The sequence below is a fragment of the Sorex araneus genome, chromosome 3 (genome assembly GCF_027595985.1).
Source record: "Sorex araneus isolate mSorAra2 chromosome 3, mSorAra2.pri, whole genome shotgun sequence".
Classification (NCBI taxonomy): domain Eukaryota; kingdom Metazoa; phylum Chordata; class Mammalia; order Eulipotyphla; family Soricidae; genus Sorex; species Sorex araneus.
Window position 1 is genome coordinate 179,727,333 of NC_073304.1, and position 16,250 is coordinate 179,743,582.

At 51.2% G+C, this 16,250-nt stretch overlaps 1 protein-coding gene across 2 annotated transcripts in view; it reads right to left on the bottom strand.

Moving 5' to 3' along the window:
• The window catches only part of ARHGAP42 (Rho GTPase activating protein 42), a 124,106-nt gene that overhangs the window by 87,039 nt on the left and 20,817 nt on the right, over positions 1–16,250 (bottom strand). For both annotated transcript variants that reach the window (XM_055133547.1, XM_055133546.1), the window contains exon 2: positions 2,548–2,643. In XM_055133547.1, the coding sequence (XP_054989522.1) occupies positions 2,548–2,643 (96 nt within the window). The remainder of the gene's footprint in view (positions 1–2,547; positions 2,644–16,250) is intronic.

Genomic DNA, 16,250 nt, shown 5'->3' on the forward strand with positions numbered 1-16,250 from the left:
TGCTTCCCCAGCTCCCGTGTCTGCCTGGCCGCAGCAGGCCCTGGGGACTCTGGAGGGCCAGGAAGAGGGATGGCCAGTGGCCAGCGGCTCCTTCTCACACATGGGCCCCACTGGGACGGGCAGGAGTGGCCAGTTCCACGACAGCCACGCCCCGCTCGGACCCCCAGATCCCAGGCCACCACCCTGCGGAGCCCCAGGATCCACTACTGGATCCCAGACACCCATCCCGTAGGCCAGTGACATCTGATTGGTCAGCACATGGGGCAGCGGGCAGCCAGCCAGCACTGGGCCCAGAGGGGCTGCAGAAGGGCACAGAGTACTATGGGGCTGGGATGGACACATCACTCGGTCTCCGAGTCAGGGCACTACAGGGACAGAGCGTGGAACTGGGGTCAACACAGCGCTCTGTCCCCCGACTCAGATGCACCCCCCCCACACACCAGACATGCCAAGGCAGAATCTGCACTTCCGGAGACGCCCCACACAGCCCCATCGATGGCAGAGCCCCAGAACTGATATTTCAGAGACTCTGGTGGGCTCAGTGCCCATGAGGTGGGCATATCTGGAGTCAGTCTTTAAAGTCACACACAGGTCAGATCACACTTCCTCTCTTCCAGAAGGGAGCATAACATGAGGCTCTCCATAACCATGCCGCCAGACCCCGCACCAGCTGTTTCACTCAGGGCACCCAGGAGGGGGGGGGGGGGGTGAGAGCCTTCCCTGCCCCAAGGGACCGAGCCTCCAGAACTCAGCCACCGCCATGCTCACGGCCGCTCTCCACACACTTGGGCTGACCATCACCCACCAGTGAATCTATTCCTGATTGCACGGCCGCAAATGCGGCAGCAAGATACTTCAAACCACATACCTTACACATACTCCAAGATTGCCACACTGCATTTGATAGGGTTCAAAGTAGGAGGCAACCAATCTTAAAGGAAAATATACATTTTTTTTTCACAGATAGATATATAAAAAGCACACAAGGCTCAACCTTTAACAACATGTAAGTGATCTCTTATAGAAGGCCCCTGGGTGAAATATAACAATCTTCACACTCTTTCCTCTAAGGATACTTTTTGTAGCATTATCAGTGGTCTTTTATATTAAACAATACAAAATATATTATTTCAGTTCTGCTTTGGATCAGGGATTGGGGATCAGGCTGCAAACATTCGAAATATGGTGGTGGGAAGGTGTAATGGTGGTAGGACTGGTGCTTGAATATTAAATGTAATCAAATATTGCAAACTACCTTATAAAATTTTAAAAAATTTAAAAACCCAAATAAAATAAAAATTACTAGTAATCCTATCAATCAAGCAATCAATAAAGTCACACACAGGGGCCGAGAGCACAGGCAGGGCCTCACCTCCCCGTGTGGCTGACTGGGAGTCCATCCCCGGGACTGCAAGGTTGCCCATCAGGAGTGACCCCAGAGCACAGAGCCAGGAGCAAACCCTGAGCACCGCCGGCGAGGGGGGGAGGGCTGCTCAATTCCCCTCTTTCCCCAACACATCCCCCCAAAGCCAGCACACACATATATTCCAGGCACTAGAATTAAGTGTGCTGACTCGGATCCTGCCCCTCAGAGGCCTTCACATCTGGACAGCAGGGGCTTCAGGACCCTGAAGGGGGGGAAAAAGCTACCTGGGCTTGTCCTCAGACACACAAAGGGCTTCTGAGATCAGGGGCCGGGACACACAGGGGACGGGGAACAGTTGTGCCGAGATACGCACAGAGGTTGGGACACATGGGGGTCAGGAAACAGGGGATTGGGCAGACGGGGGCCGGGGACACGCTCTGTGAGTGTAAATCGTGGCTTCGTCTCTGGCACTATGGGGCCCAAGCAGCAGTCTCTCCTTGAACCCTAGTGAACCCTGGCACCAAACTGTCCTTTGCTGCTTATTGGAGACAAAGGGCAGTGGTCTGGGGCCCTGGACACTGCTAGGGAGACAGAGGAACAGAAGCAGAGCGTTCACACCCATCACCCCAGCTTTGGCCATCTGACTCGGGGACACTCCCCTACCCCCCCCTCCAAAGTCAGATTCGGGCTCAGGTCAGTGACACCAGTAAAGTTCTGTGTCTACACTAGCATTGGCTTAAGGAAGTCCCGTGTCTACATAAGCACGGGCTTAACACCTCACAGCCGATCTGTCTCTTCATAAATATCAGTTTAAGGAGCAGTGGGCACTACATTATAGAAAAGAAGATGCCTCCAGCCTGTGACCTGTGCTGTGGACACTGGCAAACAAACGCCCAGCACGTATTGGTCTGAGTGAGTCACTCACTGAGGCAGAGACAAACACTGTTATCCACAGCCTCTCAGGGGCTGACCTGAGTGATAGAACGCTTAAGTAATTTCCTTATGGGAAAAGCCACAAGAAATACTCTCTTCTGTCGGGATCAAAAACTATCATTAAGGTTAGAACAAAGTCAGAGTATTTTAGATGTGTCCCAGCTGGGCGTGTGGAACTATTTGTTTCAACGACGGCAGTATCTGAAAGAGAACGGTGAAAATGCTGCAGGTGGAGGAACTCTACTCACCAATACTAATTTCATCATCCGTTTCCGCATCGCCAATACACTCGAACTGGAAATCTTGTAGCGACTGCGAAAACTTCTGTACCGCCATAGACAGATCTGCAGTGAAAATTTTGAAAAAAAGAAAAAAAAATCATTAGGTTGACAGGCCAGAGTCCTAGGAAAATGCACTTATCTTGCTCGCTGCCAACTTTGGTTTGAATTCCTGATGCCATATATGGCCCCCTGAGGATTGCCAGGGATCACTGCTGAGCACAGAGCCAGGAGTAGCCTCTGAGCACTGAACCGGGAGTAGCCTCTAGACACTGGGCCTCTGAGCACCCTGGCTGTAGCCCCCTCCCCCACCAAACAAAACAAATCAAAAACATGACACCAAAGATACCATGGAATGGTTCAGAGCAGTGGGTATAAAACAAGTTATATGAAACTTGGATCTTTAACACTTTGTGAACCAGCCCTTTCAAAATACCAGCGTGACCAAGGCGAGCAGCGTGCTGGGAGCAGACAGGAATATTTCAGAGCTGGGCGCTCTCTGCCCAGAGGGGAAGGGCCTTTAACAGAACTGTGGGGCTGGGCCTGGAGAACCCCCATACACCCCCTACCCGCGAGTGGCTGTAAAGGAAGGAAAGCGAAGCCAAGTGGAATGAAAGCGAAGCCAAGTGGAACTGGTAGGAGAGCAGGTAGGGAAGGCGCCTCTGCTGACCCATAGCTGTTGACGGGGAAAGCTGGAGCCATCTGCAGCCTGTTGCTGAGGAGACGAGCCAAGCACAGGCCTGAGAGTGAACGAAAGCCAAGCCTGAACAGTGAGCGGTAAATGGGGGCGGCAGGTGCCCGTGATGCAGCAGAGAGTGGACTCGGGCACCAGGCTGCCTGGTCCAGCTCCCCGGCTCCTCTTTGAGCCCCCCATCACCTTAGTGGCTGGTCTGTACGAAGTGAGAAACAAAGGCACAGCCCACCCCCACCCCAGGCTCTTCTGAGGATGAGGACGGGCACCAACCCCTGCCAAGTGCTCTGGGCAGGGCCCGGCACTGAAGGGATCAGCCTGCCCCTCGTTGGAGCACTGTAGCCCAGAGCTGAGGTAGGAGTCTGCTCCGTGTGCCCTAAAGCCTCCTCCCCCCCCCCGCATGGCCGGTATGGCCCTGTGACTCCCCAGCACTGCTGCCAGGGACTCTGGGGACCCCCAACACCGATCATCAGGATGCAGCCAGGCTGATTATGAGCATTGTGGGGGAGCCCCTTCCCTGCCACACACACAGATCAAATATCAGAATCCTCCCACCCCATCCTTCCTCCTCCCTCCTGAATCCCCTCCCAGCTAAAAGCCGCCGCCACACCCCTGCCCTGCCTCCTGCTGTGGCCCCTCTGCACCAGGGCCCAGTCCAACCATTAATGCAATGTCAGAGAAATGCTTCCCTCAAGAGGCAGGAGCCCCATGTTAGGTACGGGAGCACTTGAGAGAGAGTCCCAGGTTTCACTCAGTCAGCAAACACTTTTCTTCTCCTGTGGCTTTAGGAGCCGAGGGTGCTGCCAGGCTCTCAAAAGTCACTGTGTGCAGACAGACTTAAAACTCTTCAATGTTTCACGGTGGCCCTTTCCTGGCACTGGGACAGAAGAGCTGGTGTGAGCTGAGAGTGTACTGTGGCAGTGTCTGGGGCTGGGAATGTCGCCCCGGGCAGAGCCGGCCAGCACACACAATAGAGCCCTGCAGAAGCCCCCCGGCTTGGCAAGGGACTCAAAAGTCTCAGATGGGGACTGGAGCAAGAGCACAGTGGGGAGGGTGTCTGCCTTGCATGCGCTTGACCCAGGCTCGATCCCCAACATCCCTTATGGTCCCCCGAGCACAGCCAGGAGTCATTTCTGACTGAGCACTGTTGGGTATGGGCCCAAAAAACAAACAAACAAACAAAAATTCAAAAACGAAGACCCAGAGGAGTAATAAACATGCCCAGACATGGGGGTTAATTATCCTTACAGGGCTGGCGGTACTCCAGCAGGGAGGAAGCTTGCCTTGAGTGCTGCTGACCAGGATTCAATCCCCAACACCCAAAACAAACAGCCAGGAGCAACACCTGAGCCAGAGCCAGGAGTTAGCCCTACGCACCACTGGGTGTGGCCCCAAGAGGCAAAAAAAAAAAAAAATTAACTAGCACCTCCACCACACCCTAGCTAGGCTGACTTTATTTTGCCTTTAATCCAATTACTCATGAAGCTAGTTTATCTTTCTAGTCCTTTTTGTTTGGGGGCCACACCCGGTGGTGCTCAAGAGTTAGTTACCTCTGGTGATGCTTGGGGGACAATGTGGGATGCAGGAGATTGAACCCAGGTCAGCCGCATGCAAGGCCAACACTTGTCCCTGCTCTCCTATGGCTTACAATGTATTAAGGATAGAACCTTTACCGCCTATAAACAGTACTCAAGGATCCAGGCCCCACAGCTTGCTTGTAAGAGTAAAACTGTTGAAATACAGTTTCTGAGAGACAGAAACTTCCAAAAGCTTTTTAACCTTCCTTCTTCCCTTTCATGCTCTTGCAAGCTGCCCAGGAGGCCTTTTCAACCACTTGTAAAACATGGGTTAACCACTTTCAGTAATAATAAAAAAGTTTCATTATTCACAAGACGCTTTAATACAAGTTTACAGTGACAGAAGCAAAAGATGTCTGACCGGTTCAAGGTTCTTACAGCTTTTATCAATTCTCACACAAACTGCGAACACCAAAGCTCTGAAACTCTTCAGTAACCACCTGCAGAGTCAGAGCTAAGCTGTCGCCTGGACAGGGAGGGCTCTGCTCTGAGTCAGCCTCTCTTCCAACACATGTCAGAACCAGGGAAAGTGGGGCTGTCAGACAAGAGCCCAGTAAGGCAAGCTGTTATCCGGATCCCGACCCCGAATCATGGCTGGAAGTCGGAGAGCTTGGCATCAGCCTGCAGAAATTTGGGTCCTTCCAAGAGTCCCTGGCAAAGTACTCGGGAACGCGTGACTGAGATTTCCAACCCCACTCGGAATGGGACTGGGCCTCCTCCCTCCAGCTCCCCAGTTTTCCAGTGGCTTGGCAGTCACACCCACAAACTGCCCCCAGTGCCATGTCATCAATGGCCAAGACCCAGAGACTATGAAATAAAGCTCCCAGAAGAAAGCAACACAGAACATCCTGGAACAAATGCGGCCACGTGTCCTCTCACACTCTAGCCCGCTGATGTACCAAAAGTGCACATTTGTTTGGTTTTAATATACATGCTTGTAATCTCTTATGTAAGGGCTTAGATGGCTCCAGGGTGAAATACAACCATCTTCACATGCTTTCCTCTTATGGTGGTGGGAAGGTGCATGGTGGTGAAATTGGTGTTTGAACATTATTTGTAATGAATTACTGCGAATAACTTTATAAAGCTAAGAATAAAGGGGCTGGAGCAATAGCACAGCGGGTAGGGCATTTGCCTTGCACACGGCTGACCCGGGTTCAATTTCCAGCATCCCATATGGTCCCCTGAATACCACCAGGAGTAACCCTTGTGCATCACTAGGTGTGACCCAAAAAGAAAAAAAAAAGATAAAAATTAAATTAAAAATAAAATAAACATTTTTTAAAAAAAGAGAATCCCCGGCAAGAAGGTTCTCTGCTTCCCAACACCGCAGCTCGCTTGCACAATGTGGCTTCCTTGCTGAGCTTCTCGAAGGCAGGAAGGTGCATATTCCTTAACCATTTGTGGCATTTCCAGGAGAAAAGAGACACAAAAGCAGAGAGAAGCAGAAAGGGAAAGCACGTGCACCATGTTGAGAAGCCACTATGGCAAATTCCTGGAAAGCTATAGTGCAGGGAACACGCAGGTACCATCACGAATCTCAGCTCAGTGGCACACACACACACACACACACACACACACACACACACACACACACACACACACACACACACACACACACACACACACACACAGCACACTGATATGCCAAGCAATCACCAAATGACTTGATTGTTAGTTGACTGCACTTGGGAACCCAAGGGTTGAACTAAAAAGCCCAAACTAGAGAAAAGATTGAGGACAGCAAAACCTGTGACAAGCACCATGAAGCTTCCTGTTAACAAAAAGCATCTCTGATTCTTAACTAAAATCTTGAAATATCATCTGCTGTTTTCTGCTCCATGCCAATGGCTAGAAAACAGGAGCCACCTGAAACCAACAATTACAAGTCTCCAAGACCACAGGCCTATCTTTCTCAGCGTCCTTAGCTGAGTGTTCAAAAGAAAATACAACCTTTAAGACAAGCTTTTCCTTCAAAATATTGCAAGGGGAGCAAATGCTCCCCACACACATTTTACAACACCAGCATTGCCCTAATACCAAAAGCAGGCAGAGGCATGAAAAAAAAAAAAAAAAGCACAGACCCCAATGTAATTAATCCTCAACAAAATATACAAGAGCTGGGGCTGGAGCAATAGCACAGCGGGTAGGGCGCTTGCCTTGCACGCGGCCAACCCAGGCTGACCCAGGTTCGAATCCCAGCATCCCATATGGTCCCCTGAGCACCGCCAGGGGTAATTCCTGAGTGTAGAACCAGGAGTAACCCCTGTGCATTGCTGGGTGTGACCCAAAAAGTAAAAAAAAAAAAAACAAAAAACAAAATATACAAGAGCCAAACTCAATGGACTTATAAAAGATGAAAGGATCACACGGTGACCCAGTGAAACAATCAGAGACTTGGGGCTGGAGTGATAGCACAGCGGGTAGGACATTTGTCTTGCATGCGGCCAACCCGGGTTCGATTCCCAGCATCCCATATGGTCCCCTGAGCACCGCCAAGGGTAATTCCTGAGCTAGTGCAGAGCCAGGAGTGACCCCTGTGCATCACCGGGTATGACCCAAAAAGAAAAAAAAAATCAGAGACTTGAGGCTAGACTTCAAGGTCCACAAACTGATTAATGTCACGTACCCCAGCAACAGAAAGATGCAGAGTGTGGAATCATGTCAAAAGATGCAGAGACACACAGGAATGCCAATAAGAATCCACGTCTGATTATGGTTAAAAACCCAACAGAATGAGGACAGGCAGAACATCCCTCCACATGCTATAGGCTGTATACCACAAACCCACTGCAAGTTTGTCATAATCAGCAACGACAACTGCATACTTTCCCTCTAAGATCAGGCACAAGACAAGGATCTCCACCCTCTCCACTATTATGCAACATAGTATTAAAAGTCCTCTGCAGAACAATTAAGGAAGAAAATCCAAAGAATCCCACATTGGCAACAAAAGAAACCTGCAACATTTGCTGATTAACTAGAGATTTTTTTAAAAGCCCTAAAGATTCCATTAAAAACTGTTAGACATGTTAAATCAGTAAAGTGCAGGCTACCCATTCAACACTGGTTATGGAGAGTTAATTAAAAAAAAAAACTTGGTTGCATTCCTCTATGCAAATGACAAACCAAAAAGAAGGAAAAAATTCATTTCAAGTTATGAGGGAAAAAAATCCATTTAAAGTGATGAGAAAAATAAAATAGCAGGGCCAGAGACAGCACAGGGTTAAGGCACTTGGCCTGCATGCAGCTGAGCCTGGTTCACCCCACCCTCACCTCAGCACCCCATACGGTCCCCCAGGCCCCACCAGGAGTGATCTCTGAGCAAAGAGCCAGAAGCAACCCCTGAGCACCAGATGTTCAGCAACACAACAACACAACAAACAAAACCAAGCTGAAGCCAGCCCCAGATCAGAATGAGGTGTCAAGGGGAGGGGAGGCAGGTGGGAGCAAAGGTGGAGGGGTCCTGGGTGCTTCGGGGTGGGTGGATGGTGTGAGGGGTCCCGGGTGCTGGGGGCTGGGTGGATGGTGCCGCATGCATTTAGACTCTCAGAGCACACACAGGGATGGAAGCCAACGTCACCGAAAGAAAAAAAACAAAACTGCCCAGCACCCACAGTGTTCACTGACGGTCACGGGCCAGAATCAGCAGCGGCGCACAGCCGGCCAACTTCAGGTCTGTGACCCGAAGTGGCCACTCCCACTTTTGTCTTCTGGAGGCCTCTGTGTCGAATGGCCTCATTCACTTGTTCCCATACCAAGCTCTCCATATTCCATAGGAAGATGCTAACCCACACAAGGCCCTGAGCAATACTACGAGACTGGCCCAGCACCAAGGGCGAGGACAGAAACTGGCACTGCGTAAATGATGCCCTCATGACTGATGACGGTGGCAAACGCCAACTCGGAACCTTTTCCCTGTCAGCAGGATCTATGGGACCCAAGCCTTGGCTTCCTAGCCTCAGGGCACCTTCAGCCATCATCAGCCTCTCCGGAAGACAAAGGAGCATTCGATCCCCTACTTGATGAAGATTCCAGCCTAAAAATAACAAACAAGGACCCACACTGGGCCAGATTTTTATCCCGTTTCTATGAAGCTGAAAGTCCCATAAAAATCTAGACTCCCAACCACAGGGACTCCGCCATCGCCACAATTCCAGTTAAAAATAGTAAGTTCAAAGGGAGAGACAGCCCCACCCCCATCTTCTACCCTGGGGAAACTTGAAAAATGTGGTGGGTGGGGGTGGAGGGGGGCGGGCAACACCTCAAGGCCACTTCTCCGTAAGAGTCTCTTCCGGTCTCAGCATCCTTCTGCTCATCCCCACGTTCTGTTGGTTTTTTCCCTTCTTCACAGGGACTCATCTTTAACCACTTGGCTTGTTTTTTCACACTGAAGAATGTGCCGGCGACTCAACACACAGGCCATGTCCCCGTGGGGACTGAAGTCTGGAATCTTCCAGAATATCCCTTTGCCTTTTATGATTTAATGGAGAGCATTGAGATGCCCCCCACGTGGGGCTTGTGTCTTCCTGGCAGCACAGGGCGGGGATGGCTGCGTGCATCCTGGGCCTTCTGCATTACCCGCCCCTGACTCCGGGCCTCTTCCTAGTCCACTCACCACTCTTCTCCAAAATTTGTTCAGCACCTGCAGCGTGAGTATGAGCCCACAGAGCCACTGACCTACCTGCCCTCCAGGCCACTTCCCTCTGGCCTCTGGGGCAAGGGGGGCAGGTGCTGCGTCTTCTCTCAGGGACCTGGCCAGCCTATTGTCAATGATTAGAACTTCTTGGGGTTTTTGCTTCCTTGTTCGTTTGCTGGTTTTTTGGGTCAAGCCCCCCCCCCACACACACACACACATCCAGTGGTGCCCTCCTTGCTGTGCTATCAAATCTGACTTCCATTAGAACTTCTTTTAAAACAACACTTTCGGGGCTAGAGTGATAGCACAGTGGGTAGGGCATTTGCCTTGCATGCGGCTGACCCGGGTTCAATTTCCAGCATCCCGTATGGTCCCCCAGCACCGCCAGGAGTAATTCCTGAGTGCAGAGCCAGGAATAACCTCTGTGCATCGCTGGGTGTGACCCGAAAAGCAAAAAACAAACAAACAAACACCCAAAAAAATACCAAACACTTTCACGAAGTATAGATATGGAGAACTTGTAAAATCCCACCCCTTTCAATCCATACTTGGCTGGCCATCAGTTACTAACTAATCCCTTTACTCAGATTCCTCTTTGCACCCACAGCCTTCCCTCCAGACAAACAGTCCAAACCTTCACTCTCTCAACATCCATGGTTCACGGTAGTCAACAGCCCTTGGTCTCTGCTGCAACCTTCCAAGGTCATGGGGGGACCTCCTCGGAGCAGCTTACCCACGGGGGTGCCCTCACGGCCTAGAAAGCAGCCTCGGGTCTGTCCACAAGCAGAAACCTTCCCCAGGATGGCCCAGAGCAGCATTGAAGGTGCCTTCGAGACCTGTCTAATGTCAGGGTAATCCGAGAGCCAAGCTAAATCACCCCATGGCAACATGCACCCCGCATGCATCACATAGCTTTACAGCAGCTACACACAGGGGCAGAGCCCAGCCCTGGGGCGTGTCCTCCAGCACAAGCCTGATGCTTTACAGACTGCAGTGATGGACATAGCCAAGCCCCACTCAAGAGCACTGCAGGGAGGGGAGCTACACAGCGGTGCACACTGGAACAGCACGGCCTCGCCTGTGGATAAAGCAGAATATTCTGGAACACACCTGGCAGGACAGCTTCCCTTATGCCATAGGTGCAAGCTCTCTCCCCCTAGGGTGACCAGGGACACTCCCTGCGACTGCAACCTCCTGCCATCACACTCCAGTGCCTGAAGTCCGGTCCCTCACTGTAAAAACTGCTTCATCTTGGCCCATTCCGCAGAGTAGGCCCTCCAGGTGGCCGCTGTCCAGGGACGCAGAGAAGGCACCCTTGGTATACAGGAAGGTGAGCGGCAGTCTCCCAGGTCTCCTGGGGCTGGGAAAGGAAAAGGACTGGAGGCCAGGCACAGGTTTGCCTCCAGCAGAGAGCAGGGCTGAAGGTACTTCCCAGGGCGGTCTGCTGGGCAGGCAGCTGGGCTAGGGGAAGTGAGGACAAGCCCAGGGCAGCCCTGGGAGCTGGTAAGCGACCTACAGCCTCAACATTAGACGCCTGAAGCTGATGTGGGTGAGTCTGAGAGCTTTCGGCTACAGAATCTGTCCCTGTCATTGCTGTTCTGATTTTGGGGATCACCATTTGCAGTGTTCCAGCACTTTCCAACTCTGCCTAGGGAGCCCTTGAACGTCCTCCTCACAAAGGTTCCTGCATGCAAAGGTTCTGCACGCAGAGCTTAGTCCACTGAGCTCTCTCTCTCTCCTCTCTCTCTCTCTCTCTCCTGCATTTAAAATTTTTTATTTTACTCGAAAGAGTGTAAGTACTCCACAATATTATATACGCAAAGGTTCCTGCATGCAAAGGTTCCTGCACGCAAAGGTTCTGCATGCAAAGGTTCTGCACGCAGAGCTTAGTCCACTGAGTGCGCTCTCTCTCCCCCCTCTCTCTCTCTCTTTCCCTCTCTCTCTCTCTCTCTCTCTCTCCTGCATTAAAAAAATTTTATTTTACTCGAAAGAGTATAAGTACTCCACAATATTATATACCAGAAGTTACAGAAAGCAGCAGAATGTGAAAACAAGTGCTGCACGCTGGCTGCCACTGTTCTGTTTTGCAGAGGCTGCAAATAACTGACCCGTGGACACCCTGTTTCCATAGAGGACCCACGGCATGTATCATGCAACTTTATATTTAAGCCCAAAGACTTTGAAGCTCTCTCAACACTATGTTCAGTTAAACCGCCATCATTTGATCAGTTATAAAACAAGTGGAAAATTACTTGCAAACAGCAATTGAAAGATATCAAAAATCAAAAGTTCTTGTTTCTCTTTCTTTTTTTTCTTTTTGGGTCACACCTGGTGTTCCACAGGAGTTACTCCTGGCTCATGCACAATGCTTGGGGGACTATATGGGATGCTGGGAATCGAACCTGAAGTAGCTGTGTGCAAGGCAAATGCCCTACCTTTCGTGCTATGGCTCCAGCCCTTCTTGTTTCTATTTTTAATTAGATGCTGGCCTGCCTGCAGGAACAATCTGTAAATTCATTTCTAGGGACATCCATGCTAATCCAGTGTAGGGAGACAGTACAGAGAACTCAGAACTCTGCTTCAATAATCTGGGTTTTGATGCTGATGTCTCTCATCTTGGCAATAAACAGACCACTGGGCTCTCTTTCTGGCACCGTTCACAGTAGTCAAGATCCACCCCCTAACCCTGCTTAAAGAACACTAGTGATGATTATTGGCCCCTTATGTGACCTGCTAACACAGTAAGACCTGCTTGGAAAAGGTTTGCGAGTGGGGATTTGGGAGTCTGACCAACTCCCAGCTCCAGGCGGTCAGGTAAGTGATCGGACACTGCAAGCTGTGGGCTTCCCACCCATGGGACAGTGACACTCTCATGAGTCTGTCAGAGGGCTACAGACGTGTTTAGGCATGGAGCAAGCAAGAGAGTGATAGATGCTCCTCACTTCACTCACTGCCATTTCAGAGGGGAATGACGAAAAGCACACACACGGCCGGGCTTCCTGGTTCTCCCCTTGCATACAGGGGCCTCTGGGGCCAGAAGGGAACAGCTCAACAATACGATGGGACAGGATGGCCCAGAAGGGGCCAACTCACCATCTGGGGTACAGCAAACTTAGTGCCACCCAAGCGCCACCCAACAATGAAACGCAGGAGTGACAACGGCTGCGGGAACCGCTCCCGGCTCTGAAAGGGAGATTCTTGCTTTGCAGCGTGCCCACAGCCAGCCATCAAGCAGCCTGGCCCTGGCACATGAACCCACGTTCCTCAGCACCCAACCTTCCCCTGGTGGCGAGGCACTGACTCAGTGGGGAGGAACAAAGGTCCGCTCAAGCCTTGGGTATGAGGGGGGCCCCAGGGGAACGCTGCCTTCGGAGAGTGGTGTGACCACGTCCAGCTGTGCCCCTGCCTCAGTCACTGCCAGGACCCAGCGCACAGTCACCTCTGGAAGCCAATGAGCCATCCCCACACTGGGAGCAAATCTACTCTCTGTGTGAGGAGACCAGGACCACGCCCCTCCTCAGCCTCTCCTTCCTCGCACACATTCCGGCCCCCAATTCGAGCACCAGGAAAGCCGCATGCTCTGAACCTCCAGGTCTCCGTGGACGCAGCCAAGGCACTTCCCCAGGGGCCTCCTCTGGAGTCCTGACCAAACACAACTCCTTGTGGTTTTGCAGTTGGGGCAGCAAATCTAACAGAAATTAGCATATCACAAGTAAATGGTAGTTTTAAGGGGCTTAAGGGATTTTCTTCCTAAATACTTTTTTGTAGTAGCCTGAAAACGGTTTTTCTAAAGCCAGGCTAGAAGGCATATACAGATGTACTTGGTGATCACTGTTATTCATATAATGTGTAACTTTAAAATTTATTATTATTTTCTTTTTGGCCCATACCTGGAGGTGCTCAAGGCTTAGTCCTGGCTTTGCACTCAGGGGCCACTCCTAGAAGAACTTGGGAGACCATACGGGGTGCCAGGGATCCAACCCAGGTTGGCTGCATGCAGGGCAAAAGCCCCACCTGCTGTCTGTAACTCTGGCCCAGAAAGAAATGTTTCGGTGGCTGCTTCCTCCTCGTCCTTCCCAGGAGTGGGTAGCAGAAATGTGTGCCAAGTGCTAGGCCAGAACTGGAGCACCGTTCAGAAACAACTACATTCCTCTCCTCTGAACAGTGATGGAAGGTTATGTTTTTTGTACTCAATTCTTTTTTTTTTTTTAAATAAGTACTCAATTCTTTAAGGGACAATTTTGGTTTTCTACTGTCATGTGAGAACACTGGGCCCCAGAAACATGGCTTGTGAGGAAATAAAGAGCCGTGGCTAAAAAAAAAAAAAAAAAATCTTGTTCAGATTCTGTGTATTGAAACGCGTCAGGATTTCATGTATTTCTTTGGTAAGTCTCTTTAGAGAAGCAATGTGAAACATTAAAAATATTAATACCTCTCCCTCCAAAATAATAATGGGCTATGAGTGATACTGGCCCTGTCACTGAGACAGGTGGGATGGGGGACACGTGGCTGAGGGGAGGCCCTTCCTGTCCCTTCTGTCCATCACTGCTGACCGAGCAAGGTTCTCCTCTGCCTACCCTAGCCTGGCCTGCATGGGGCCAAGCTTTCCCCCGAGTTCGGGGTGGGCAGGGGGTCTCGGCGCCTCACCCAGGACCAACTGGGTCTCATACATGGACGTGCCTGAATCTCCTGCCCACAGGAGAAGCTGACTAAGGCCTCAGCACTGGCTGAAACATGCCAGTGAGCACTGCATGCTCTGTCAGTGCGCGGCCTCCCAGCAAGCTGGTGGACGGAGGATGGGCGGCCATGGTGTGGGCTGCAGTGACGAGCTGTCCCTCATTTCAGGAACCTTCAAGGCATTTTCCTCCCACCTGGGGACACAAGCCTGAAGAGTCAGCAGCAACCAAAAGGCAAAGCTGAGCCTCCACCCTCAGGCAGGCTGAAGTCCCCAATTCTGGGGCAACTGGGTTCTGTTGCCTGACCCGTCCGCACCCTCACAGTGAGGCGGGGTCAGGCACTCAGAGGGGCAGAGGGTGTCGCCTACAGTGCTCAGGGATCGGCCTGAGGCCTGTCACTAGGGGCCAGCACCTTCCCCAAACCCTGTCTGATCTCTCCTGGCTCATGGCGTCTGCCCACTGAGTGCCCGTGTCGGGTGGGCGCCAGGTGTGATTCTTTCAAACAAATGTTTATGTTCACATACAAGTGGTGTGACCAGGGGATCCAGTGACTGTTTCAGCACTTTGGATTTCAACATCAGGAGGAAGCATTCACAAAATCAAACCAAAGGGGGCCTCCAAAAACCCCAGAGATGGTGGGGTGGCACACAGCGGTGGCACCTCAGGGATCCCTCCTGGCAGAGCTCAAGGCACCATATGGGGGGCTAGGGGTAGAGCCCCAGCCAGCGGCATTCAGGACAAGCACCTTACTCCCATACTAGCACCCATGCCCTATTAATCAACTTTTAATTTGCAAGATGACACCAAGTGACTTAATTTATTTTTTAAAAAATTTCTTTTTCACATGCGTGCACCACCTGTGGCCCCTGACCCTACCCTCTGCCCACTGCTGGGATGCCCAGTGCCTGCAGGCCCCAGTGGGAAGAGCAGCCATGGGGGAGGCCAGCAGGAATGACTGCGGTTCTCAAGGCATTTTAAGCGGGAGCCCTTGGAACAACATGAGAGCCAGGGTCGTGGGAAAAGCAGCTCTGCTCACCCCACTTCCTGGCAGCCCGCTCCGGACGGTCACAGGCGGCCCCTGTGTTTACACGGGCGACAGGCACAGAGGGCTTTCCGGGCAGGGCGGCAACAACACACGCACACACCACATACGCACACATACCACACACATGTGCACACATATGCACAAGCATGCACACACTTGCACACACATGCATATACACATGCACACACACGCACATACACATGTGCACACATGGCATGTGCACGCACGCATGCACACACATACACACATACATGGAATGCCTGGGGCTCCACTCTGAACCCTCAGCCTCTACACCCGAACTGCCTACTTCAACCCCAGCGATTTTACTCAATTCAGTCCCAAATGCAGCTCACTTAAGAAAGAAAACACTCAAGCCCCAGTCTACAAGATCATTTTCATGGAGGAAAAATAGAAACACAAAGGGTTTTTTTTCTCGGGATAGAGAGATAGTCCAGTGGGTATGATGTCTGCCTTGCAGGCTGTCGACTGGTCTAAACCCCAGGACCCCAGAGGATCCTTTGAGCCCCACCAGGAGGGGTCCCTGAGCACAGAGCCGGAGTACAGAGTCAAGTCCTGAGCATTGCCAGCTGTGGGCCAAAAATCAAAAACAAAGTTGTTTTTCTAACTAATGGGGAAAAACAAAATCTCAAAAATTCCAACTTTCATGTCATGTTGAAAGGTGATATTTTTAGGGCCCAGGTAAAGTATCTCAGATCAGATACAACACTCAGTACCACAAACGCTTGGTTCGGATCCTGAGGGCCCAGAGTTCCTTATCCCAACCCCTGCTGACACTCAAACTAAGAAAACTAGTTAACAGAGACCCGGTGCCATGATGAACATCAGCGACCCCTCCTTTTTTATTCCAGTTTTCCTTTGCTTAAGAGACTCTATTCAACTTAAAGCAGGGAAGGGACTGCCAGATCCACACGCTTCTCTCGGAGCTGACCTCCTGGGCTCACCTGGAATGCAGGAAACGAACCGCTCTTCCCTGAGGCTGTGGTGTGTCCCTCAGAAACTCAGAACCACCCGTGACAAAACGCGG